General features: G+C 39.9%; 1 protein-coding gene across 2 annotated transcripts in view; it reads right to left on the minus strand.

Moving 5' to 3' along the window:
* INPP5F (inositol polyphosphate-5-phosphatase F) overlaps positions 1–26,854 on the minus strand; it is a 107,622-nt gene that overhangs the window by 55,214 nt on the left and 25,554 nt on the right. For both annotated transcript variants that reach the window (XM_037731561.1, XM_017509083.2), the window contains exon 2: positions 25,074–25,154. In XM_037731561.1, the coding sequence (XP_037587489.1) occupies positions 25,074–25,154 (81 nt within the window). The remainder of the gene's footprint in view (positions 1–25,073; positions 25,155–26,854) is intronic.

Raw genomic sequence — 26,854 nt, forward strand, 5'->3', positions numbered from 1 at the left:
AAAAAAAAAAAACTAGAGATATTGTAAAGAAAGGAAATATTATATATTTTCCAAAGTTTTTAAAACCTTGAGAAATCAATAATATATTAATAGATGGAGTCCACCTATGTGGCCACATATAAATATTAAACATAAAAAAAGCATTAATATAGGACACTTCCATATGTAATAGATAAAAGGATGTCATAACATTAGCAACAGGGGCAATAAAGCTTTTGGGACTAATTCCAACTAAGAAATGTCTAGGTTGGGAGTGGTGGTTCATGTCTGTACTCCCAGCACTTTGGGAGGCCAAGGCAGAGAGATTGCTCGAGCCCAGGGGTTCAAGACCAGCCTGAGCAAAATAGCCAGACCCAGTCAAGAAAGACAGAAAGAAAGACACAAAGAAAGAAAGAAAAGAAAAGAAAAGAAAAGAAAAGAAAAGAAAAGAAAAGAAAGACAAAGAAAGAAAGAAAGAAAGAAAGAGAGAGAGGGAGAGAGAAAGAGAGAAAGAGAAAGAGAAAGAAAAGAAAAGAAAAGAAAAGAAAAGAAAAGAAAAGAAAAGAGAAAGAAAGAAAGAAAGAAAGAAAGAAAGAAAGAAAGAAAGAAAGAAAAAGAAAGAAAGAGAGAGAGAGAAAGAGAGACAAAGAAAAGAATCAAAAAAGAGAAAAAAGAAAGGAAAGAAGGAAGGAAGAATATCTACATGAAAAGCACCACAGAACTTTCATTTAGAGCATACAGAAAATAAATATGTGAAAGCACCATGTGCCTGGATGCACAGGTTCAATACTTCAAATTTGTTGGCCTCTCTCAAATTAATATAGAAATTTAATACAATTTCAATCAAAATTCTAATGGGGCTTCTAGGAAAATTTAAATATATTTTAAATTTGACTTGAAAGATTAAATGTGTAAAAATATCCAGTAAAGTCCAGGCATTGGTAGCTCACTTCTGTAATCTCAACACTTTGGGAGGCCAAGGTGGGCAGAACCCAAGGTCAGGAAATTGACAGACCATAACATGGTGAAACCCAATCTCTACTAAAAATACAAAAATCAGCTAGGTGTGGTGGCGCACACCTGTAGTCCTAGTTACGAAGGAGGCTGAAGCAGGAGAATCATTTGAATGCAGGAGGCAGAGGCTACAGTGAGCCGAGATCGAGCACTGCACTCCAGCCTGAGCAACAGAGCAAGACTCTGTCTCAAAAATATCTCTATTTCTCTATCTATCTATCGGCATGGGGAAGTGGCTCACACCTGTAATCCGAGCACTTTGGGAGGCTGAGGCAGGCAGATCACAAGATCAGGAGTTCAAGACCAGCCTGGTTAATATGGTGAAACCCAGTCTCTACTAAAAATACAAAAATTAGCCGGGGATGGTGGCAGACACCTGTATTCCCAGCTACTCAGGAGGCTGAGGCAGAAGAATCGCTTGAACCCAGGAGGTGGAGGTTGCAGTGCGCCAAGATCATGACACTGCAGTCCAGCCTGGGCGACAGAGTGAGACCCTGTCTCAAAATAAAATACACACACACACACACACACACACACACGCGTAAATATATATATAAATTATAAATTTTGAAAAGAAATTGAGACTATTCATCTTCCTAGACAGCAAAATGTACTGTAAAACTATGGTAATGCCAGGCATGGTGACTTGCACCTGTCATTCCAGCTACTTCAGAGGCTGAGGCAAGAGGATTACTTGAGCCCAGGAGTTCAAGAAGTTGGCAGTGAGCTATGATTGCATCACTGCACTCCAGCATGGGGGACAGTGAAACCCAACATGGGAGACAAAGCAAGTGGGAGGAAAGAAAGCATGGCAATTAAAACTTGATACTAGTAAAGGAATAGATAAATGTATCACTAGACTAGACTAGACTAGAGAAGCCAGACACAAACCCATGTACAAATGAGCATCTCATAAATGATGACAAAGAAGGGAAAAGGATGGTATCTCAATGAATGGAAATAATAGACACTGGAGATTCCAAAACAGGGGATGGTGGGAAGGAAGCAAGGGATAGAAAAGCATCTACTGGGTACTATGTTCACTATTAGAGTGTTGGGATCAACAGAAGCCCAAACCTCAGCATCATGTAATATACCCATATAACAAACCTGCACATGTACCCCCTGAAACTAAAATTTAAAGTTTTTATTTAATTTAAAAATTAAAAAGAATAGGCTAGAAGTGGTGGCTTATGCCCGTAACTCCAGCACTTTGGGAGGCCAGGGTGGGTAGACTGCTTGAGTCCAGGAGTTAAGCAGTAGTCTCTACAAAAAATACAAAAATTAGCTGGGCGTGGTGGTGCACATCTGTAGTCCCAGTTACTCAGGAGGCTGAGGTGGCAGGGTCGACTGACCCCAGGAGGCAAAGGTTGCAGTCAGTCGAGTTCGAGCCACTGCATTCCATCCTGGGAAACAGAACAAGACCCTCTCTCGAAAAAAATAATAATTTTTAAAAATTAAAAACAATGTTGAAATAATTAGTTCTCCATATGAAAAACAGTTAAACTCTTACTGCAAGCCATACCACAAAATTAATTGTAGATCAGCTAATTGCTAAAAATATAAACAAAACAAAATACAGCAGACTCTTTATCATCTCAGAGCAGAAAGACCTTTGGAAGCCTGATACATAATCCAGAAGTCATAAAATGGACACATTTGATTACATAAAAATAAAACATGTCTGGGTGGTAAATCACACTATAAACAAAATGAAAATCAAATGACAAACAGGAAATCACTTGCAACACATGGTATGCTAAAGGTTAGTATCTGTGAAATATAAAGAGTTGTATCAATCAATAAAAAAGTAATAGGTTTCCTCTTGGTAATTTTCCATCCACAGATTCCTACCACACTCCTTTGCTGTAAATCCCCACTTGTCCTTACTATATTTGGAATTGACCACAGTCCTAGACCGAGGTTTCTTTTCCCCTTGTGCAATAGTTCCTCAATAAAATATGTAAAAAAAGAAAAAGGTAATGTCCCCAAAGTAAAAAAAAAAACATGAATCTGCACTTTATGGAGGGAGTATAGATGATAAACATTAAAAATATAATTAAGCTCAGCAATAATCAAATAAATATACATTAAAATAGGAAGATCACTTTTTCTCTATCAGATTGTCAAAAAGAAATCTCTTTCTTAAAGGTAACATTTAGTGTTGGAGATGCAACAAAATTCAAACTATGTGTATGCTTTATCCAATCTGTTCCTCTCCTAGAAATATATTCTATATATTTGGGAAGGTTGGGAAAATGAAGACTGTAAGCATAATAATTATGTTTGTTTGTAAATGCACAAAGAAATTCTGGAAGGATTCACAAGAAACTAATAATGATGGGTGCTAGGTTGGATGAAGTAGTGGAAATTGGGCAGATAGGGACAGGGGAGTGAGGGAGGCTTCACTGAATACCTTTTACTACCATTTACATTGTTACACCATGCACTTGTACTGCCTAAAAATTTAAATTTAAACAAAGTTCCTTTTGAAGAAACAACCCAAACATCCATCAAGGAATGAAAGAACAGCAAAACGTAACTTATCCATACAAGGGAATATTATTCAGCTATAACGGAATGAAGTGCTGGTACATGCTTCAACATAGATAATCCTTAAAAACATTGTGCTAAGTGAAAAAACTCATCACAAAGGTCACGTACTGTACAATTTCGTTTATGTGAAATACTAAGAACAGGAAAATCCCTACAGACAGAAGGTAGACTAGGAGCTGAGGTTAGTGGTTGTCAGGAGCTGGGTGAAGGGATAATGAGAAATAACTGGCCATCTAAGAGGTTTCATTCCTGGATGCTGAAAATGTTTTGGAATTAGAGAGCGGTAAATGTTGCATAACCTTGCAAATCTACTAAAAACCACTTAACTGTACACTTTAAAAGGGTTAATTTTATGGTATGTACATTAAATCTCAGGTTTTATTTATTTATTTATTTATTTATTTTAAAAAGCTTCTTCTGAAGAACAAAAGAACTTGTTAGGAGTCTTAACTAAAGAAGAAGATAAAAAACTAAAAAGTATACTTTCTGCCAAAAATGGAGGGTAGGACAGTACAGTCCATGAATTCTTAAAATGTATCAACACTAGTGAAAAGATGTAGCTGTATGGAATAGTGTTCAAGGGAATAATTGAAATTAACACAATGAAAAGAAAAATCATGAACTGAACACTGAGCTATTTCCAAGCAAAAACAACACTCACTCTAGAAAATAAAACAAACAATAAAACCTCATGGAAAATAACAGCAATCTCTATTCCTGTAATTAGTTTGCCTTTGGTGAAATAAAACACAACACCTGTCACATAAAAGCCTGGGAAGTCCAGCAGGAATGTGTACATTGAGCTACAGGGTATAATGACCTCTATTTTTTATACTTAGAATTAAAACGAGACAAACGTAAAAATACAGCATCACTACTGTTTGGCAATCCGTATCCATCAGGCATAATTTTACAATACAATTTTAAAAAGCACCAAAGCAGTTATGTATTTATTTCTTACCCAAGAGGAAAAGAAACTTGGTTCAATTAAAGCTGCCATTTTGAGATCAAGATATAGAGTATAACAAGGAATAAAAAAATAATAGAATCTAGCAAAGTCTGACGGCATAAAGATTTTTTTCAAACTTTTAAAACATATTACAATAGGGGGAACCTTGCCTCTTCCAGGAAAAGAGATATAAGGAAACCTGACTTCCCCAGCAAGATTTAAAAAAAAAAAACTGATTAGGAAGTGATTACCTTGAAAAGCATTACCAGTACTGCAAACAATAGTCCTGGAAAAAGTTCAATTGCTTGACTTAGAAAGTGACTCACTCAAAAGGAGATGAGCAACTGTAGGATAAAGATTTTCATTCAGCTTTAGAAAAAAAAGTTTTCTCCTGCATTATGGTTCTCTGGAGCAACAGAACCAAGAGGATATATAAGTAAGAAAGATTTATTATTGGAATTGCCCATGTGACTATAGAAGCCAAGAAGTCCCACAATGTGCCATCTACAAGCTGAGAACCAGAATAGCCTGTGGTGTAATTCAGTTCAAGTCCAGAGGAATCCATGGTAAAAGTCCCAGTCCAAGTCCCAAGGCCCGAGAACTGGGAGGCTGATGGTTTAAGTCCCAATATGAGTCAGGAGGCTTGAGAACCAGGAGCTCTGACATCCATGAGCAGGAGAAGATGGATGCCCAGGCTCAAACAGAGTCAATTTACCCTTCCTTTTTGGTTCTGTTCCAGCCCTCAATAGATGGGATGATGCTCACCTACACTGGTGAGGATGGATCTTCTTTCCTCAGTCAATCAACTTAAACACAAGTCTCTTCTGAGAACACCCTCACACACATGACCAGAAATCATTTTGTACCAGCTTTCTGGGCATCCCTTCCCAGTCAAGTTGACATATAAAATTAAACATCACTGCCAGGTCCAGTGGCGTGTGCCTGTAGTCCCAGCTATTCAGGAGGCTGAGGTAGGAGCATCACTGGAGCCCAGGAGTTTGAGACCAGCCTGGGCAATATAGTGAGACACTGTCTCAAAAAGTAAATCAATAAATATAAAGAAAATTTTTAAAATTAGCCTACTCCTTACTTATGACCTTACCTCTAAGGGTATTTATATATTTCTAGACATGGCTAACTATACTATTGACATACAGAAAATATATACATTCAATCCACCAATGCATGTCCAGCAATCATTTTTATTTTTGTTAACATTATATAGGGAATATATAAATACATCTCAATAAAACTAAAGTTCTCTTTAACCATTATTCCCTACTCCATGGAAATTCTTTAAACCTAATCCAAACCCTGCTTTCTTAGTTCTCTCACATAAGAAAAACAAGAAAGTAACTGGTTACCATTCTTGGCACTAGTCCTTTTAATTTTACTTGAGAACTTAAAATGATTTATGTTCACAGCATACAACCATATTTATTTTGTAGGTTCTATTTTCACTGCTCTTTTGGACACTTTCCAATTTATCTCTATAAACATTTGTGTGAGGAACAAAGGTAAAAAGGAAGGGAAGGTGCATTTACTAATGAGTCTCGGGTGTTTACTTCCTTTATTATGCCCTAATACTTACATTATATTCCTGAGGCCAAGAGTTACCTTTCCTGGGTCCACTAGAATAGTCACAGAGAGGCTAAGAAATGGTGAAACATAATGCACCCATCTGCCTGAACACTCAGACGGTTGTGCAGTTATGACTTAAGGAGCCAGCACAGGTGAATTTGTAATTTTCTTTTCTTTTCTTTCTCTCCCTTTTAAGAGACAGGATCTCATATTCTCCAGGCTGGAGCGCAGTGGCTATTCACAGGCGCCACCCCACTGCTAATCAGCATGGGAGTTCTGACCTCCTCTGTTTCTGATCTGGGCCGGTTCACTCCTCCTTAGGCAACCTGGTGCTCCCCCCACTCCCAAGAGGCTGCCATATTTGATGCCACACTTAGTGTAGGCACCCACATCAGCATAGCTCACTCCAGCCCAGAACTCCTGGGTCAAGTGATCCTCCCACCTCAGCCCTCTAGTAGCTGGGACTACAGGTGTGCACCACCATACTTGACAAGAATTTATCATTATATTGACATGCCAACAAATACTAACCCAAAGACAGAGGTGCATACCATATACTCAAAAGTCTTTTGTAACATAATATTCAAATACAAATATTTATTGGAGGGCTGTGCTTCTGCAGGTTATGCTCAAAGCATCACAGAAGGGTCTCTATTTGCATCGGATACATCAGAGGATGGAGACATGTTGGTAAAGAAGGAAAAAGATAATCTGAAAAGGGGAAAAGTCTGCCCGCCTTTCCTTTCTTTTCTGTCACATTGCCAATAGGAACATTCACATTCCTCTGTCATTTCAAATTGAGAGTCTCAACTAAAAAATGTAAGCCAAATGACTTGCTGTTTTTTAATATATATTTATAGTTGGTTTTGAGGTTATACTTAGGTGCATACAAATTTCAAATTGTTCTGTCTTTCTGGTGACTTGAACATTTTGTTATTTTTGAAATGATTCTACCTCTTGCCTTAAAGTCTACTTTGCTGTCAGCACAGTGACACCAGTTTTCATTAGGTTAATGTTTGCAGTTTCTACACTTTTACTTTTTGTATTCACATATCTAAGGCATTTGTCTTGAAAGCAGCATGTAGATGGATTTTTTTGTCTTTTTTTGTGTGTGTTTTGCACTCAGAAAATGATTCCGTTCCAATGCAGTAGATGGATTTTATTGTTTTTCCAGTAAAAACACCTCTGGTTTTTAATTGAAGCATTAAGTCTACTCATTTGTTATGTAGTGACTGACAAATTTAGGAATCAAACTATCATCTTACTATTTATCCCACTTGTTCCATACATACCTTTCCTTGCCTTCTTTTGGATTAAATTTTTAAATCATTATTCTTCTGCTTTTCCTTTATTAGCTTTTCACAATATTTTATTATTCTGTTAGTGGTTACACTGTAGGGGATAACATAAACACTAATTTACAAAAGCCTAATATAAATTCGTACTTTTTCCAGATGCTGGACAGTGAAAGGACTTAGAATACCAACTCCTTTTCACTCCTCATTGTTACTATTATTGTTGTGTTTTTTAATTCCACATTTAAATTTAAGCCCCATATGACAAACTCAAATTTACTAATTTATTTCCCCTTTCCATTGATCTTCATTTCTTCCTATCCCTCCACATTCCCATCTGAAATCATTTTCCTTTTGCCTGAAAATGGGAGCTCTCTAGTTTTCGTTTTCTTTTTTTTTTTTTAGGGAGACCGAGTTCCACTCTGTTGCCCAGCCTGGAGTATAATGATGTGATCTTGTTCACGGCGACCTCCACCTCCTAGGTTCAAGTGATTCTCCTGCCTCAGCCTCCCAAGTAGCTGGGATTGCAGATGCCCTCCACCATGCCTGGCTAATTTTCATATTTTTAGAAGAGACGGGGTTTCACCATATTGCACCAGGCTGTTCTCAAATTCCTGATCTCAGGTGATGCTCCCACCTTGGCCTCCAAAATGCTGGAATTACAGGCATGAGCCACTGTCCTGGCCCTCTCTAATATTTCTTTTAATGCAGAAACTGCTGGTGACAAATTATCTCAGTTTTTGTTTGTCTAAAAATGTCTTTATTTTTCTTAATTTCTGAAGGTATAAAATTCTGGACAGGCACTTTGACGATGTCATTCCATTGTCTTCTGGCCTCCATTGTTTCTATCAGGACTTACTACATGCCTTTGAATTTAGCATTTTTTTTCTTTGACTTCTTTTAGGATATCTTCTCTGTCTTTGGTTTTTATCAATTTTACTATGAGGTAACTAAATGTGGTTTTATGTTTTTCCCCTTGGATTCAAAGTACTTCTGTGGCTTGTATTTATAGTTGGTTTTAGAAAATTCTTGGCCATTCTTCAAATACTTCTGCTGTCAGAAACAGAACCTCTGATTAGTTTACTTGATCTTATTTTTAAAGTGTATGAAATATCTGTAAACGACCCTGTGATGGTTAATTTTGTGGGTCAACTTGACTGGGAAGGGATGCCCAGATTGCTGGTAAAACATAATTTCTGGGTTTGTGTATGAAGATATTTCCAAAAGAGATTTGCATTTGAATTGGTAAACTGAATAAAGACTTCTCTCACCAATACAGGTGGGCATCATCCAATCCATTGAGGGCCAGAATAGAACAAAAAGGTAAAGGATGGGCTACCTTGCTCTCTGAGCTGTGACACCATCTGCTCCTGCCTGCAGACATAAGTGCTCCTGGTCAAGCCCTTGGATTCCAGGTGAGATTTACACCATTGGCTCCCCTGGTTCTCAGTCCTTTGGGCTTGGACTGGAACTATACCATCAGCTTTCATGGTTCTCCAGCTTGCATATGGCCAGACTTTAGGACCTCTCAGCCTCCATAATCACATGAGCCAATCTCTGTATATAATAATTCTCTTATAGATGTTAAATCTCTCTCTACACACACACACACACACACACACACACACACAGAGAGAGAGAGAGAGAGAGAGAGAGAGAGAGAGAGAGAGAGAGAGCGTGCACGCGCACACGCCAGGTATGGTGGCTCACACCCATAATCCCAACACTTTGGGAGGCTGAGGCAGGTGGGTCACCTGAGCTCAGGAGTTTGAGACCAGCCTGGGCAACATAGCAAAACCTGTCTCTACAAAAAAAAAAATACAAAAATTAGCCAGGTACCATGGCGCGTACCTGTAGTACCAGCTACTCGAGAGGCTGAAGCATGAGAATCACTTGAAGCCAGGAGGTAGAGGTTGCAATGAGCTGAGATCTCCCCACTTCACTCCAGCCTGGGAGACAGAGTTTTGTTTTTGTCTCAAAAACAAAAACAAAATCCACATACAACTTTTAACTCTCCCAAAACTTAACTATGAAAAGTCTACTATTGATCAGAAGCCTCATTAACAACATAGTTGATCAACACATACTTTGCATGCTGTATTATATACTGTATTCTTACAATAAAGTATGCTAGGCCGGGCATGGTGGCTCACACCTGTAATCCCAGCACTTTGGGAGGCCAAGGCGGGTGATCACCTGAGGTCAGGAGTTTGAGACCAGCCTGGCCAACATAGTGAAACTCCATCTCTACAAAAAAATACAAAAAATTAGCTGGGCATGGTGGCAGGAACCCATAAACCCAGCTACTCAGGAGGCTGAGGCAAGAGAATCGCTTCAATCCGGGAGGCAAAGATTGCAGTGAGCCGAGATCATGCTACTGCACTCCAGACTGGTCAACAAGAGGGAAACTCTGTCTCAAAAAAATAAATAAATAAAGTAAGCTAGAGAAAAGAAAATGTTATTAAGAAAACCACAAGTGGCCAGGTGTGGTGGCTCACACTTGTAATTCCAGCACTTTGCAAAGCCAAGGCAGGTAGATCAGCTGAGGTCAGGAGTTCAGGACCAGCCTGGCCAACATGGTGAAACTCCATCTCTACTAAAAATACAAAACATTAGCCAGGCGTGGTGGCGCATGCCTATAATCCCAGCTACTTGGGAGGCTGAGATAGAATAGCTTGAACCTGGGAAGCAGAGGTTACAGTGAGCCGAGATTGCAACATTGCACTTAAGCCTGGGCAACAAGAGCAAAACTCCATCTCCAAAAAAAAAAAAAAGAGAGAGAGAAAGAAAAGAAAAGAAAACCATAAGGAAGAGAAATGTATTTACTACTCATTAAGTGGAAGTGGATCATTATAAAGGTCTTCATCCTTATCTTCATGTTGAGTAGAGTGAAGAGGAGGAAGGAAGAGCAGGGTTTAGTCTTGAGGTCTCAGGTGTGGAAGAGGCAAAAGAAAATATACTATACATGAATCCACACAGTTTAAATTTGTATTGTCCAAGGGTCGACTGTGTGCATGTGTGAGCACGCACACCTGTGTGTGCATGCATTTGCACGCGTGTACACTATTGGTTCTGGAAAGCCCTAATTCAGATTTTGGTAGCAAACAGCAGGGGTGCTACTATAGCAAATATCTAAAGATGTGGAAGCAGCTTTGGAACTGGGTAATGGGTAGAGGCTGGAAGAGTTTGGAGGTGCCTACTATTAGAAAAAAACCTACATTACCCTGCATGAACCTTTAAAGGTGGTTCTGGTGAGGACTCAGAAGGAAGAGAGATGAGCTGAAGAAAAAGCCTCAATCTTCTCAGAGAATTCCTAAGTAATCCTGTGCAGAATGTTGGTAGAAAACATGGACAGTAAAGAGCATCCTAATGAAGTCTCAGATTAAAATAAGTAACATGTTATTGGACAACATGGAGGTGACCCTGGTTATAAAGCGGCAAAGAACTTGGTTGAAGGGTGTGCATGTTCTAGTATTTTGTGGAAGGGAGGACTTAAGAGTGATGAAATCAGATATTTACCTCAAGCAATTTCTAAGCAAACTGTCAAAGTTGTAGTTTGGCTATCCCTGCCTGATTATGGTAAAATGCGAGAAGAGAGCTATGACTTAAAGACAGAATTGTTAAGCAAAAATGAAGCAGAACTTAAAAACTGGAACAGTTCTGGCCATACTACGGAAATTTTAAAAAGGACATGTTCAGGGGAAAACACAACAGATGTGCCCAAGTCCCTCTGATAAGGAGAGTAATATGGGTGTGAACCATGGACTTGATACGCCACCCCAGCAGGAGAACGGCCAGTGTGAGATGAAAGGGAAGGAACTGGGAAGGAATGAAAGGGAAGGAACTGGGAATCTGAAAGGAAGGAACTGAAATGAAGGAATGAACTGTCCTCTTGGGTTTTACAGGCTGGGACCACAGAGCTTTTTGGCAGAGAATGTGCACTATTCTTCAAGGTAAGGCAGAACAATCCCAAAGGTGATTAGGAGATCATCAGGGCTGCTTTCTGGGTTTCAAAAGGCATAGGCAGGGACTGCCTTATTTTGAACAGGCAAGATGGTGTCTGCCCAATGCTGTGGGGATAGGAACAACCAGCAGGGCCCTAGGGGCACAACCCTTCCAGGGTAGAGCTGTGGAGGTAGGCCCCCCCACCTCAGCAGGCCTGGAAGGTAGGGCCTCTACCCCAGTGGGCTTGGAGTGCAGAACATGGACCCAGTGAAGATTATTCTCAAGCCTTAAGATCTCAAGGAGTTTGGCTTATAGTTTGGACTTAACAGGGCTCCATTACCCCTTTCTTGTTTCCTATTTCTCTTTTGAAATGGAAATGTCTAGCCCATGTCTGTCCCACCATTGAATTTTCTAAGTACGTAACTTATTTGGTTTCACAGGGTTTGCAGCTGAAGAGCAATTTGCCTCAGGATGAATCATACCTTGAGTCTCACCCACATCTGAGTTAGATGACATTTAATCAAGACTTTGGATCTTTTACTTTACAATTGATGCTGGAATGAGTTAAGAGTTTGGGGCTGCTGGGATTATAATGAATGTATTTTGCATATGAGAAGTACATACATTTGAGGGGACCAGGGACAGAATATTACAAGCTACATGTTCATGTCCCCCTAAATTCATACAGTCATCCCTCAGTATCTTCAGGGGCTTGATTCTACAACCCCTTATGGATACCAAAATCCTCAAATGTTCAAGTCCCTTATGTAAAATGGCATAGTATTATAGTTGCATATACCTATGCACATCCTCCTGTATACTTTAAATCATCTCTAGATTACTTATAATACCTAATACAATACAAATGGTGTTTAAATCGTTGTTTTATTATTTGTATTTTTTTTCCTGAATATTTTCGATCTGCAGATGTGGAACCTACAGATAGGGAGGAACCTGACTGTATGCTGGAATCCTAATCCCCAATGTTATGGTATTAGGAGGTGGGGGCCTTTGGTAGATGATGAGGTTATTAGGGCTCCACCATCATCAGTAGGATTAGTGCTCTTATAAAAGAGACCCAGGAGAGCTCCCTCATGCCTCCTGCCATGTGAGGACTCAGTGAGAAAAGGCCATCCATGTATAAAAAGCAGGCCTTCACCAAACATCAAATCTGCTTGGGCTTTGATCTTAGCCTGCCCAGCCTCAGAGCCATCAGAAATATATTTCTGTTGTTTATAAGCCACCCAGTCCATGATACTCTGTTATAGCAGCCCAAACAGACAAAGAGAGAATTATTATACACAGTTGACCCTTGAACACCACAAGTTTAACTGCAAGGGTCCACTTACCTGGAGATTTTTTCCAATCAAATGCAGACTAAAAATACGGTATTCATGGAATGAGAAATCCACACAAAGAACCTACTTTTCATATATGTAGGTTCTACAGCGCCAACTTTAAGACTTGAGCATGTATGGATTTTGGTATACATGGGTGGTCCTGGAACCAACCCCTCCTCCTCTTACCAAGGGACAACTGAACTATAATATTAACATGCTAACAGAAACTAATAATTAGGAGAGTATCTTAATAGTTTATTCCAAGGCATATTATGTTCTAATTTTAAGTATTCTCCTTTATTTACAAATCTTTGATAGGAATGTAAATTGAGTCCTAAGTGTGCATAAAACCTACTTCATTGATATCTGATGAATAAGCTATTAATCAGCTTTTAGCACTTTTAAGTGAATATGAATACGAGTCTATAAAGTAGGTTTTATGCACACTTATGCATGAATTTACGTTTTGACCAAAAATATGAATTCACAGTATGTTTAATGAATTTTTCTATTTAAAGCCATTTAAAAAAAAAAAAAAAAACTACACTAAGAGAAATGTTTTTCCCCTAGTGGAAGTACAGCACCATATATCCTGGATTGTATTTCAGGGAACAACATACATCGAGTAAATGGAATAACAAGTAATGCCACCACCACACCAGTGCTGGTTTGTTCAGCGTCAGGTACCTGATAGCTAAAAGTACACCACATTAGGCATCTAATGCTCTCAGTGACTAAAGAGCTAACTATTAATTTGTTCATCTTCCAAACATAGCAGCTATTCTGTGTTTCCCAACTGGCTGCTCTGCTGCTTACTAAAGTTTCCTAAGTCTCAGTTTACAGAAAAGTGACAATGACTCATAGGGAGGGCATCTACAGCAAGAGACATTTTTAATAGGCTCTATTTCAAAAGTACCAAATGGTGTAATTAGAAGTATATTCTGCTTAGCCTATAAAGCTTAAGACTGTAGTTAAATCTCTAAATAAATCTGCCATAAAATGAAATAATCTTAAAATCATCTATTATACTCTATAAAAATATAAGTTTTTTGTATCTATAGAAAACTAGAAAAGTCTAACTTATTAAGTACTGTTGGGCAAAGTGATTTTCTTTTTTTTTTATTTTTATTTTTACTTTATTTTTTTTAAGATGGGGTTTCACCATGATGGCCAGGCTGGTCTTAAACTCCTGACCTCAAGGGATCCACCCACTTCAGCCTCCCAAAGTGCTAGGATTACAGGCGTGAGCCACCACACCCAGCTTTTTCTCTTTTTTTATTTTTATTTTGGGCAAAATGATCTTCTTTATAAAAATGTATTTTCCAGAGAACTACAGCTTATCCCCCTAAAGTACCAAAATGTTTTCCTGTATGTTTATTGAAAGCTTTAATACTCTCCTGCCCATTAAACTCCAACATACTAAAGACAATCAGGATTTTTACTCATGATGCAAGTTAATCATTATAAAGATAAATTACTTTGAAAAGTGACATAAAAATGCTTCAGGGTTGGAGGTGATTGGTCCATACACAAAGTGAATCAAGCCCAAAGGTTATAACAAACCTGCTATCCAAGTCAATTAAATAACCTTTTTTTTGCTATCAATGGTTGTTACTGGCCAAGTCTAAGTAAATGAGAACTTAATATATTTGTTGAGAATCTCCTTTCTTAAACACAATTAGCTCTGACAGTAATTTGACCGGAATTACTTTTAAATGTTCAGTAAGATAAAAACTCCAGGCCGGGCGTTGTGGCTCAAGCCTGTAATCCCAGCACTTTGGGAGGCCGAGGCAGGCGGATGACAAGGTCAAGAGATCGAGACCATCCTGACCAACATGGTGAAACCCTGTCTCTACTAAAAATACAAAAATTAGCTGGGTGTGGTGGCGTGTGCCTGTAGTCCCAGCTGCTCGGGAGGCTGAGGCAGGAGAATTGCTTGAACCCGGGAGGCGGAGGTTGCAGTGAGCCGAGATTGTGCCACTGCATTCCAGCCTAGCACCTGGCAACAGAGTGAGGCTCTGTCTANAAAAAAAAAAAAAAAAAAAAAAACAACTCCAAAAGTGATACAAAGGAGGAAATACAGAAAGCACCTGTATAGGTGGCCCACACAGTCATTTTTAACTTAACAATCCTCCTTTTAAAATTTCTATTTTTTAAGAGACAGGGTCTCACTAGGTTGCCCAGGCTGGAGTACAGTGGCTATTCACAGGCATGATCATCATGCACCGCAGCCTTGAGCTCCTGGCCTCAAGCAGTGCCCCTGCCCTCAGCCTACCGAGTGGCTGGGACTACAGGCACACACCACTGCACCCAGCTTTCCTCTCCTCTTTCTGAGGCTGAAAACCAAACCTTTACCATTGCTGCCATTGAGATCACTGAGGAAAATTGGAGTATTAAAAACAAATGGGTTTATGACTAGAAAAAAGGAATGACAGTGGAATAGTATATGAGGCATGCTGGCCTGCCTCTCAAGTATCTCTCTGCCTGAAAATATAAAAATCTGCCATGCCACTTAGAGATATGCTCAGGAATAACAAGCATACTTGTGTAACCACACTCTGGGGAGCTCAGAACTGCAGGTTTCATTCATGTGACTTGTTCAAGCATCACTACTACCAGGGAGGTAAAACCGTCTGCACCAAGGAGACAGACTCAAGCCTAGGGAAAGGGAAGTGAAAAATTCTGAAGCACAAAATGTGGGGACAAGCTGACGGGAGCAAAGAGAGAAGGATGAAGCACTCAAGCATCTAGGTAGCTGAGGGGAGAGGAAAAGGAACAGGAGGGAAGCAAAAACAGGACGGATGAGAACATACCAGAGAAAGTAATCTCTCACACCACTAAGCTGCCTGCTTCCAAGACTCAAGTCTGTTAAGAAAACGGGTCCACTAAACTATAGTTAAAGAATATTCTAAGGGTTAACCAGGAATCTGGTCACTGATGAAAATTTTACTTCTAGGCCAGACATGGTGACTCATGTCTATAATTCCCACACTTTGGGAGGCTGAGGCAGACAGGAGTTAGACCAGCCTGGCCAACATGATGAAATGCTGTCTATATTAAAAATACAAAAATTAGCCACCTTAGGGTGAGGCACTAGAATTGCTTGAACCCAGGAGATGGAGGTTGCAGTGAGCCAAGATCATGCCACTGCACTCCAACCTGGGCAACAAGAGGAAGACTCTGTCTCAAAAAAAAGTAAACCTTACCTCTTGAAGTCAATAACTCTGAGATCCTCATAAATGAGAAAATGAATATAAAATGACTGTATCTGAGGCTGGGCACAGTGCTCATGCCTGTAATCCCAGCACTTTGGAAGGCCAAGGCAGGCAGATCGCTTGAGCTCAGGAGCTCAAGACAAGCCTGGGCAACACAGCAAAACCCCATCTCTACTAAAAAAAAAAAATACAAAAATTAGCTGGGCACGGTGGCATGTGCCTAGAGTCCCAGTTACTGGGGAGACAGATGTGAAGATCACTGGAGTCCAGTTAGGTCAAGGCTGCAGTAAACCATGATCACGCCACTACACTCCAGCCTGGGTGACAGAGTGAGACTCTTTTGTCTTCAAAACAAAAAACAAAAAAAGACTGTATTTGTTTTTTGTTTGTTTGTTTTGAGATGGAGTTTCACTCTTGTCCCCCAGGCTAGAGTGCAATGGCACTATCTCAGCTCACTGAAATTTCTGCCTCCCAGGTTCAAGGGATTCTCCTGTCTCAGCCTCCCAAGTAGCCTGGACTACTAGCTACGTGGCAGGCTAGCAATGTTAGTCAGGCTCGTCTCGAGCTCCTGACCTCAGGTGATCCACCTGCCTTGGCCTCCCAAAGTGCTGGGGTTACAGGTATGAGCCACTGCATCCAGCCAAAAAAGACTGTATCTGAATTATATTTTAGATCACTTATATTTTGGTAGAAATGTTATGTTATAATAAGATATAAATTGTATCTCAAGACATATTTACTATAATTTGTATACTATAAATTTCATCCATTGTAAGGAAACAACTCAATGATTTTAATACATTTAGAGTTGTAAAACTATCATCACAATACCTACATGTTTTTAATTAGTGAGTTGTCAGTAGACAATAAAACAACCTGCATCTCCCACAGTACAGTTGTATACAGGCAAACTCATATCTAAACAGAAACAATAACTAAAAGGCTTGTCCCACGACCCAGGCCTCCAGCAGAGGATGAGAGCTCCACCAGGACCCTATGAGACCCCCTTGTTTCTCTCCAATGTCCTTAAGGAGTGGGGTTTTCCAATGGCTTTTAAGGCATGCAGTAAAACAATGCTAGTGACACTCCATTCATCACTAAAATATATTTCATGTCACTAGTGCCATAGCAAGAAAGTCTCCAAAGAGAGAAGACTAAAATCAGTATTAAAAATAATATGCATAATACACTTTACAATCTTAATGACTGAGACATCATTACCACTTAAAAAGTGGAGGAACAGCAGATGGTGAGAACTTATTTTAATGAATGAGATCTACTTGAGTGAATTTTTGTCTCCGATTGTTCAGTACTATCAGCAGTAATTCAGTTAATCACTAAACAAAAGAGCCTCTACTGCCAAATTAATCAAGACTCCTGACAATTTTCTCTTTAAACTAGTCCTGAATATATCATGGGATATATTCCTTTACTAATGATCTTTTTGCTTTTTATCTTCAGATACTTCTTACCCTAATTGAGCTTATCCTCTTCTCAATCTTAACAATACATTATAACTTGAAGAGCTTTTGTGATCTATTTTAAATCTCCAGCCTAAAGCAGTCTTTTCCTGGATGTCTGTGTGAAGAAATGGCTATACCCAGACAACACACAGAAAATGAAGAGAAGAAACACATCAATCATGTGGGCCTTTTGCACAGCTTCATACTCTGCCAAGAACTATCTCTCCTTTCAATCCCTCCCCATCCCACCCCTGGCCCAGTCCATATGAGATGCTTTCCAACCAGCAACCCCAGCTCCACCACTTGGGCTCTTCTGTCATACGCACCACAGCACCCCATACTTGTCTTTAGATGATTACATCTGTAATGGTAAAACTGTGTAACTGGTAATTAACATCTATCACTCAGATTCTGAGTCTGTGTTTCTGGAAATTTCAAGTTCTGTTCAACCTGCTGTTCCCAGCACTGAATACAGACTGTGGCACACAGTAGGTACTCCATAGATACTCATTAAATCCTTAAGTACTCGCTAAATATTTCTGAATAGCCCTACAGTGGGCCAGCACACAGACACACAGCAGGTAAGCAGAACAGACATGGCCCACAGCTGCTGTCTACTTGGAGGTTATTTCCATGAGAAGACAGACAAAAAAGAAAAAGAAAAAGAAAAAATAAATATGTAATTACAATTATGATATGAATCTGATTACTAATCTTTTTTTTTTTTTCCCAGCCAGATGGAGTCTTGCTGTCACCCAGGCTGGAGTGCAGTGGCAAGATCTTGGCCCACTGCAGCCTCCACCTCCCAGGTTCAAGTGATTCTTATTCCTCAGCCTCCCAAGTAGCTGGGATTACAGGCGCACACCACCATGCCCAGCTAATTTTCATATTTTTTGTAGAGATGGGGTTTCACTGTGTGGTCAGGCTGGTCTCAAACTCCTGACCTCAAGTGATCTGCCCTAACTCAGCCTCTCAAAGTGCTGGGATTACAGGTGTGAGCCACTGTGCCCAGCCTTGACTGCCATTTTTATTTCCTCCTGGATACTACAATGAATCTTTTTTCATGTTGATTTTTCACAAGTCTGTACTTTCCTTTCACCTAGTTGATACATTACACATCTCCTACTTTCTGTTCCTCATATTAATATCTCTCAACTGGTCAGACCAAAGTCGGACATGTTTGAGTTGTTGAAGACAGAGTATATTACACCTAGGCTGAAGTCCACCTGCCTACAGATGTCTGGGGAAGAGGCCTTGCAACCCAGAAACAGGCTAATGGTCCTAAACAGATATTTTATAGGCATTAAACAGAACCATTTTTCTTTTTCCTTTTTTTTTTTTGGCAGAGCTTGCTAAAAGGGCAGGCAATTAACAACAAAGGATAACACAAACAAAAATAGTTTGAAATTCTTCTGTCATATATATATTTTCCTTTTTTTTATTAACTTTGCTGTAATTTCTAAGCCTTTGGAATGTTCTGGCTATAGGAGTATCTTTGTTTACTGGAGGCCTTGAGCAATGCCAGATAATCTACTCTAACAATGTAACTTTTGGTGGGAGGCCTTGGGCCATGTGGTCCACATGGCCAATTCCCAATAAAAACTCTGGACAGCATTTTTTAAAGGAACTGTGGATTACAAAATAACTTTCGCTAATGCTACTAATCTGTAACTACCAAAAACATCACTTTTTATACATTTTTTAAATGTAGTCTTTCAGTGACTTTTTTTTTTTTTTTTTAGACAGTCTTAACTCTGTCACCTAGGCTGGAATGCAGTGGTGTGATCTTGGCTCACTGCAACATCCACCTCCTGGGTTCAAGCGATTCTCCTGCCTCAGCCTCCCAAATAGCTGGGACCACAGGCGCCCACCATCACACCCAGCTAATTTTTGTATTTTTAGTAGAGATGGGGTTTCACTATGTTGGCCAGGCTGGTCTCCAATGCCTGACATCAAGTGATCCACCTGCCTTGGCCTCCCAAAGTGCTTGGATTACAGGTGTGAGTCACCACAAACAGCCTGTGACTTGCTCTTATTACAGTTTCAGCAAAAATTAACATTAGAAAAACAGTCATTTTAAATTTGTTCAAAAATGTGTAGCCACAACATAAGTGGTTCTCGAGCAGAATATCTGACACCTCTGAGGCTCTTTAAGAGGAAAAAAATAGTAATCCGCATACACTGAATGCTTATTACTAAGAACTCACTTTATGTGAGTTTTATTAAACCTTCAAAATAACTGTCTCAAGGAAATATAATCAGCTTTGTCTTCTAGATGGTAATTGAGGCTAGATGGCAACCTGACTCAAGGCAATTGTGTGATCTTTCAGAATTAGTTCATGTCTGGAGTGTGTGCCTAGCCAATGATATGTGAGGACTGGCCTATCACACTGAAATAAGGCCAAGCGGCAGGAAACAGCAAACCAAATTCGAGGGAATTCTTTTTGACATGTTTTTGTAATGAGCATTTCAGAGGCTATTATGTTTCTGTTACGGGCTAAACTGTGTCCCCTTAAAATTCAGACGCTGAAGTCTGAACTCCCAGGACCTCAGAATGTGATATTTAGTGACAGGGTCTTCAAAGAGGTAATTAGGTTAAAATGAGTTTATTTGGGTGGGCCCTAATCCAAAATGACTGGTGTCATTACAAGATGAGGAAATTCAGACAGACACACACAGTTACGGAGGGAAAACCACATGAAGACACAAGCAGATGGCGGCCATGTACAAGCCTAAGATAGAGGCCTTGGGAGGAACCAACTCTGCCAACACCTTGATTTCAGACTTCTGCGTTCCAGAATTGTGAGAAAATACGACTCCGTTGTTTAAACCACCCAGCCAGTGGTACTTTGTTATGGCAGCAAACTAATACAGTTCCTAAGTCACAAGCCCTTGCTTCATTCCACAGAGCTCAGAGTTCAGTGACAGGAACAGCAGCATGGCTCACCCACGCCACTTTAAGGCTGTCAATGACATCTGTTCAAATAAATTTATGTTCCCATCTCACTAGGCGAGAACAAAAATTTGTGCATTAATATGTGGATAATAAGTAGGAGGGAAACAGGAGAAAGTTTAAGTACAGACATTTTATTCCCCTCATCCCCTATGCTCCAAAAATAAGATGTTCCCAGGGAAAATGTCCCTGAAGTAATTTTTTCAATTCTTTCTAACACAGCAGGCACATACCTCCCTTCTAGCCAATCTGACCTAGGGCAAGAGCTTTAATGGTGGGGCAGGGAGAGGGGAGGAGGGGGCATCCCCAAGGACAGATGAAGGGAGTGAGTAAGATGGGTGCTCACAGGCAAGGGGCTGGGGGCAGACTGACATGAAGAGGGTTGGGAGAGAAGGAAAAGCAGCAGGGGCCCAGAAGAGTTGCTTTTGCTTCCCCCCCACTCTCTTTCTTAAGAGCCAAACCTTTCAAGTGACATGACAAGAAGAAAAAAAAGGTTCCAGGATTAGGAGAGTGAAAAATTAAGAGAAATTTCCCTGCCCTTCTTTCTTTTTTCATACTTTCTTTCTCCCGTTCACTCTATTCTCCATCTCTCCTTCTTCCAAAATATCCTACCATCACAGGTATTCTCACCTGTTTTGGGACTAAAAAACAGCAAAGAGGAGCAGTACACATAAAGGGGCTAACCACAGATGACCATACCTTTACTACCTCCTAAATGACCATACTTTGACTGTGTCATAAACTCATCAACTATTAACTAACTTACATTTGTGCATTATTTGTAGTAGACAGCTTCTGGGCTGTCTGCCAAGTCCAAACCCTCCTGCTCTGACTCCCACCTAGGGGATTGGGACTCTGGAGCACATGTGACCTATGTGACCCTGGCCAGGAGTCCCCTGGCCCAAGGTGGGTCAATAAGTCTCTTAACTAGAAGTCTAACATGGACTCACTACTCAATCTCTTTTGATTGCTGATCAGTTTCCAGTCATTTCAGGGATTATCAGATGTCAGTTGGTTTGACGGCTGAGGGTGCCATTTTAAAGGCAGACATTGTGTCCTACATACACGCAGAGAAAGCCAAAAAGAGAGAAGAATAAAAGAGACATAGAAGAAGAGGCAGTTGTCAAGAGACTAGCTGTCCCAATAAAGTAATCCTGGATCCTCTACAACGTCCATTTCTTTCTTATTTTCGGTCCTGTGGGTTCCTCATAAAAAAGTATGTGTTTTTGCTAAGCTGATAGGTTTGTATTTGCAACCAAAGAGCCTTGATAAAATAGTGATTTACAATTTCCTAAGCACTTGCAGGTACATCATCTCATTTGGGACTCATAATACCCTATGGAAATGAAGAGACCGGTTTCTTTTACCTTGTTTACAACTTAAGACATACAGGCCCTTGAATACTGGGAGCTGTATTCTCAGCACCCAGCCACTACCCCGAAAGGGTGTCCAGTTTATCTAGGAGAGAGGAGGACTCAAGGAGAGGCCTTATGAGAAGAAACACATGGAGGGAGGGGCCAGGTGAAGGAGAACTGAGGCCACCCAAGGCAAACTCCCGGTGATTGCTGCTATGTGAATGACCCCAGCCAACACAATAGAGAAAAGCAGAGCTGCTCTGTCAACCCATAGAATCCTGAGAAATTATACACTGTTGTTCTTGTTTTTTTGTTTTGTTTTTTTTTTCTGAGACAGTCTTGCCCCATCACCGAGGCTGGAGTGGTGCAATGGCATGATCTCGGCTCACTGCAACCTCCGCCTCCTGGATTCAAGCAATTCTCCTGCCTCAGTCTCCCAAGTAGCTGGGATTACAGGCATGTGCCACCATGTCCGGCTAATTTTTTGTATCTTTAGTAGAGACAGGGTTTCACTATGTTGGCCACACTGGTCTGGAATTTCTGACCTTGTGATCCACCCGCCTCGGCCTCCGAAACTGCTGGGACTACAGGCGTGGCCACCACACCCGGCCACACTGTTGTTGTTTTAAGCTGTTAACTTTTGGGATTGGCTTGTTACATAACAAGAGATATATGAAACCGATATTAGGCAACTTCTCCTATATCTCAAAGCTAAATAAATACAGCTTGTATTCAGGTCTCCTGACTGACTGCAGTGATTTATTCACTGTGCTAAGATGTGACTGAAAATGAGAAAAAATAACTCAAAAGTTTCATACGTGTCATTTAAATAATAGAAAATGAATTTCAGCTCAGAACACCCAGCTGGAAATTATCCTGTCAGCATGTAAATGAATTAAAAATATATGTATGTAAATGTGGACAGGTAGGAGAGTGTTATTTAAATACCTTGGTTACACGGTTACACAATGACTAAATGCTTTTCTCCTCTGTGTTGGAAGAATTTTTTAAAAACCCAGCAAATAAAGAATATACAACAATGCTCATAGCAGTATTAGTTCTAATAGCAAAAAAAGAAAAAAATAAAATAAAACAATTACCCAGTGACAGGAAAAAGCACAAATCATGATATATTCATAAATAGTGAAAATAAAGAACTATCGTTTCATACATAGATAAATCTCAAAAATATAAATAAAAATAAGTGAAAGAATACAAACAGCTTAATATCATTTATATAAAATCTCCAAAATACAAGCCTTAGCAACAAGTTTAGGAATACATATATAATAAAAGCAATAATGAAAACCAAGGGAATATAAAATTCAAAATAGCAGGTTCCATCAAGAGGAAGGAAACAGGGAACATTTGGAAAAAGGCACAGAGACAGCTCCAAACACACCAGTCATATTTCATTTCTTTGTTTGTTTGTTTTGAGGCAGAGTTTCGCTCCTGTTGCCCAGGCTGGAATGCAACGCTGCAATCTCAGCTCACCGCAACCTCCGTCCCCCGGGTTCAAGTGATTCTCCACCTTAGCTTCCCTGAGTAGCTGGGATTACAGGCATGCATGCACCACCATGCCAAGCTAATTTTTGTATTTTTAGTAGAGACACGGTTTCTCCATGTTGGTCAGGCTGGTCTCAAACTCCCAACCTCAGGTGAGTGGGCTCCCGAAGTGCTGGGATTACAGGCGTGAGCCACTGAGCCTGGCCCATATTTCATTTCTTAATCTAGGTGGTAAATACATGTGTGTATTTTACAACAACCTGTGTAAATGCACATATGTGATAAACAGCTTTTTGAAATTATAAATATTTCATGATGAAAACATTTTTAAAAACAATCAAAGAATCATGATTGTTCCAGATATATGTGCTTATTTCTTATATACAAAAAAATCAATCTAGCTCTCAAATGTTTATTATTTTTAAATAATTAAAAGGATACATTATAGAGATACATACTCACAATTACACAGAAATAATGGCAAAGCCTCCTAAATTCATAACTCATCAAAATTGATACCAAAGGAAAAATATTTAAACATAGTTCTTAAAGTATTTCATTTAGGCCAGTATGGTGGCTCATGCCTGTAATCCCAGCACTTTGGGAGCCCAAGGCAGGAGGATCGCTTGAGGCCAGGAGTTTAAGACCAGTCTCAGCAACATAGCAAGAACCCATCTCTAATTTTAAAAAGCTCCCTAGTCTGGGTGCAATGTGGCTCACGACTGTAATCCCAGCACTTTGGGAGGCCAAGGCAGGCGGATCACCTAAGCTCAGGAGTTTAAGACCAGCCTGGTCAACATGGTGAAAACCCATCTCTACTAAAAATACAAAAATTAGCTGAGCGTGGTGGCACGTGCCTGTAATCCAAGCTACCAGAGAGGCTAAGGTAGGAGAACGGCTTGAACTCGGGAGGCGGAAGTTGCAGTGAGCTGAGATCATACCATTACACTCCAGCCGGCATGACAGAGGAAGACTCCATCTCAAAAAAAAAAAAAAAGAAAAAAGAGAGAAACAGCCAGGGAATGGATATATAAATTGTGGTATATACTTACAATGGAACACTAGTCAGTAATATAAATCTCAAAAAAAAAAAAAAACCAAAAACCAAACAAACAAAAAGCTCCCTGAAGGGCAGGGCACCAAAAAAGAAAAAAATAAAATTTCACTTGGCCCTTTCAGTTAGCTTTTTAGGACCCACCAGTATAATACCTGTTATACTTTCCCACCAACAAAATTCCCTTTAGGCCTAGGACACAGGTGCCTGTCATTCCAAGTGAGGGCCTGGTGAATGACCTGGATGTCCCATCAATTTGTCTGTTCTGGATAGGGATCCCTGATAGGACCATACTGTGTGCTAAGAGACCCATGCTCGTCCCTGACAGAGTTGGCTGCATCAGGAATAGACAGCTGACATAAAGCCAACCAGCCATGGTCTGCCACCTGCCTCCCTCTCCAGCTTTATTCCTACCACTCTCCTTTGAGATCGATGCATGTGCTGTATCTTTCCTTCAAGGCACCTTCTACAATTATCAAATAATCATACGTTTATTTCCATGATTAGTCTTTGATACCTGTCTTTCCTCCTAAACTGTAGGCTTTATAAGGGTAGAAACAGGTCTTTGCTCATTATTGTGTTCTACCAACAAGCACGATTCCTGACACACAGCAGGCATTCAGTAAGTTTTTTTGTTTGTTTTTTGTTTTCAGTAGCAGAAAGAAGTGTAATATTATGCCACTTTTTCTCTAAAGTTATCTTTTTATTTCATTAAACTTATATGGAAATACGCCCACTTTGAGCAGACCCAAAATTAAGACAAAGGAATCAAAGCTATAAGAGAACCTACATGTATCCTCAAAGAGGAAAACACCAAAAAAAATGCCATAATAAATTTGACAAGTTTAAGGAGTTTACAGAAACATACCTGAATGAAGTTGAATTTTCCCAATAACACCTTCTACCAATCCCAAACAAATGGGATTCCAGGCAAGAAGTAGATCAGTAGCTAAAATAAAATAGGAAGCAGTGATGAGAAAACATTCACCAGAAAATATATTAAAATAATATGTTTAGCAGTGTATTTAAAAAAAAAAAAAGTCCCAAAAAAGCAGTACGAATATCCAAATAAAATATATTACCATAAAGCAATTTGTGACAAAGCATTAAATGTGAGGCCTGAAATTCTGATACAATAAGGCTTCTGACAGTTAAGTGGAAGAGAATTCAGGAACTCTGCCCAGATAGGAAGCAGTACCTTGGCGCCCTATAGTGGAGGAAAAGGGCTGTTACACAAGAGGGCTAACGGAGGAGCTGCCTGTGGTTCTACACAGCACAGTCAGTCCCAGATCCAAAGACCGGGCCTAAGAAATTGCCACAGAGCTGTTCACTTACGGGATCATACTCTGAAAATATCTTTTCCCAAAGATGCTTATACCAAACAAAGAAATCTGGAAAGCAATTGCTCTTTTACATGACTTCCAGGACAAAAACAATAGGAACTGTTTCCCTTTTGAGTGCCTTCTACAATCCAGGCATCTCAATCAGGGCTCCTCATCTAAACCACAGAACAGATAGCAATTTGGGTGACAGTTTTCTCAATGCTTCCATATGAGAACTTAGATGACACAAGCTGGTTCCATTGTAGACACACAAGAGAGAAGCAAATTCATTACATGCAACGGATGCCTAAGGACAGGGTTTATTCTCTTGTGTGACCCAGACTGCAAAAGATTGTTATATACATGGTAATAAATGTAACATCTGTGGTAGTTCAACAGGTGAAGAAGATTAGCAAGAATGAAAACAATATTTGTCTTGCAGAAAATTTAAACTACATTTTAATTATTATTATTTACATTTTATTTTAGTGAAACTTACACCCAATCTGTAACTCACAGGATAATTATACACTTAATAGTTCAGCCTCAAAATTCATTTGAGTTTTGACTCATGCCTGTAATCCCAGCTACTCAGGAGGCTGAGGCGGGCGAATCACTCGAACCCAGGAGGCAGAGTTTGCAGTGAGCCAAGATCATGCCACTGCACTCTAGCCTGGCAACAGTATGAGACTCTACCTCAAAAAAAAAAAAAAAAAAAAAAAAGACTTGTTTTTATTGCAAGAATTAAAGCAAAATAACAAATTTATTTTTTAAAAGCTGTTATAATACATTATCATTTCTAATCTTGACAACTCTGAGTTAGGTTTAAGAAGTCCCATTTTACAGATGAGGAAATAGATGCTGAGAAAAGTAACATGGTCAAGTCATACAATGGATTGGATCAAGGCTGCTACCAAAGACCGGGCCTTCCTGACTCTTAGCCCCTGCTCTAAATCATTCTGTTACAGTGCCTCCTTCAGAAATTATACATGGAACTAATCAGTAAGACAGTGATTTTTATTTTTATTTATTTTTTTATTTTTTTGTGAGACGGAGTCTCACTCTGTCACCAGGCTGGAGTGCACTGGCATGATGTGCACTCTGCACAGAGGCTCACTGCAACCTCTGCCTCCTGGGTTCAAGCGATTCTCCTGCCTCAGCCTCCTGAGTAGCCGGGACTACAGGCACCCGCCACCATGCCCAGCTAATTTTTGTATTTTTAGTACAGATGGGGTTCCACCATGTTGGCCAGGATGGACTTGATCCCTTGACCTCGTGATCCACCCACCTCGGCCTCCCAAACTGCTGGCATTACAGGCGTCAGCCA

Source organism: Cebus imitator, unplaced genomic scaffold (genome assembly GCF_001604975.1).
Source record: "Cebus imitator isolate Cc_AM_T3 unplaced genomic scaffold, Cebus_imitator-1.0 Scaffold406, whole genome shotgun sequence".
Lineage (NCBI taxonomy): Eukaryota > Metazoa > Chordata > Mammalia > Primates > Cebidae > Cebus > Cebus imitator.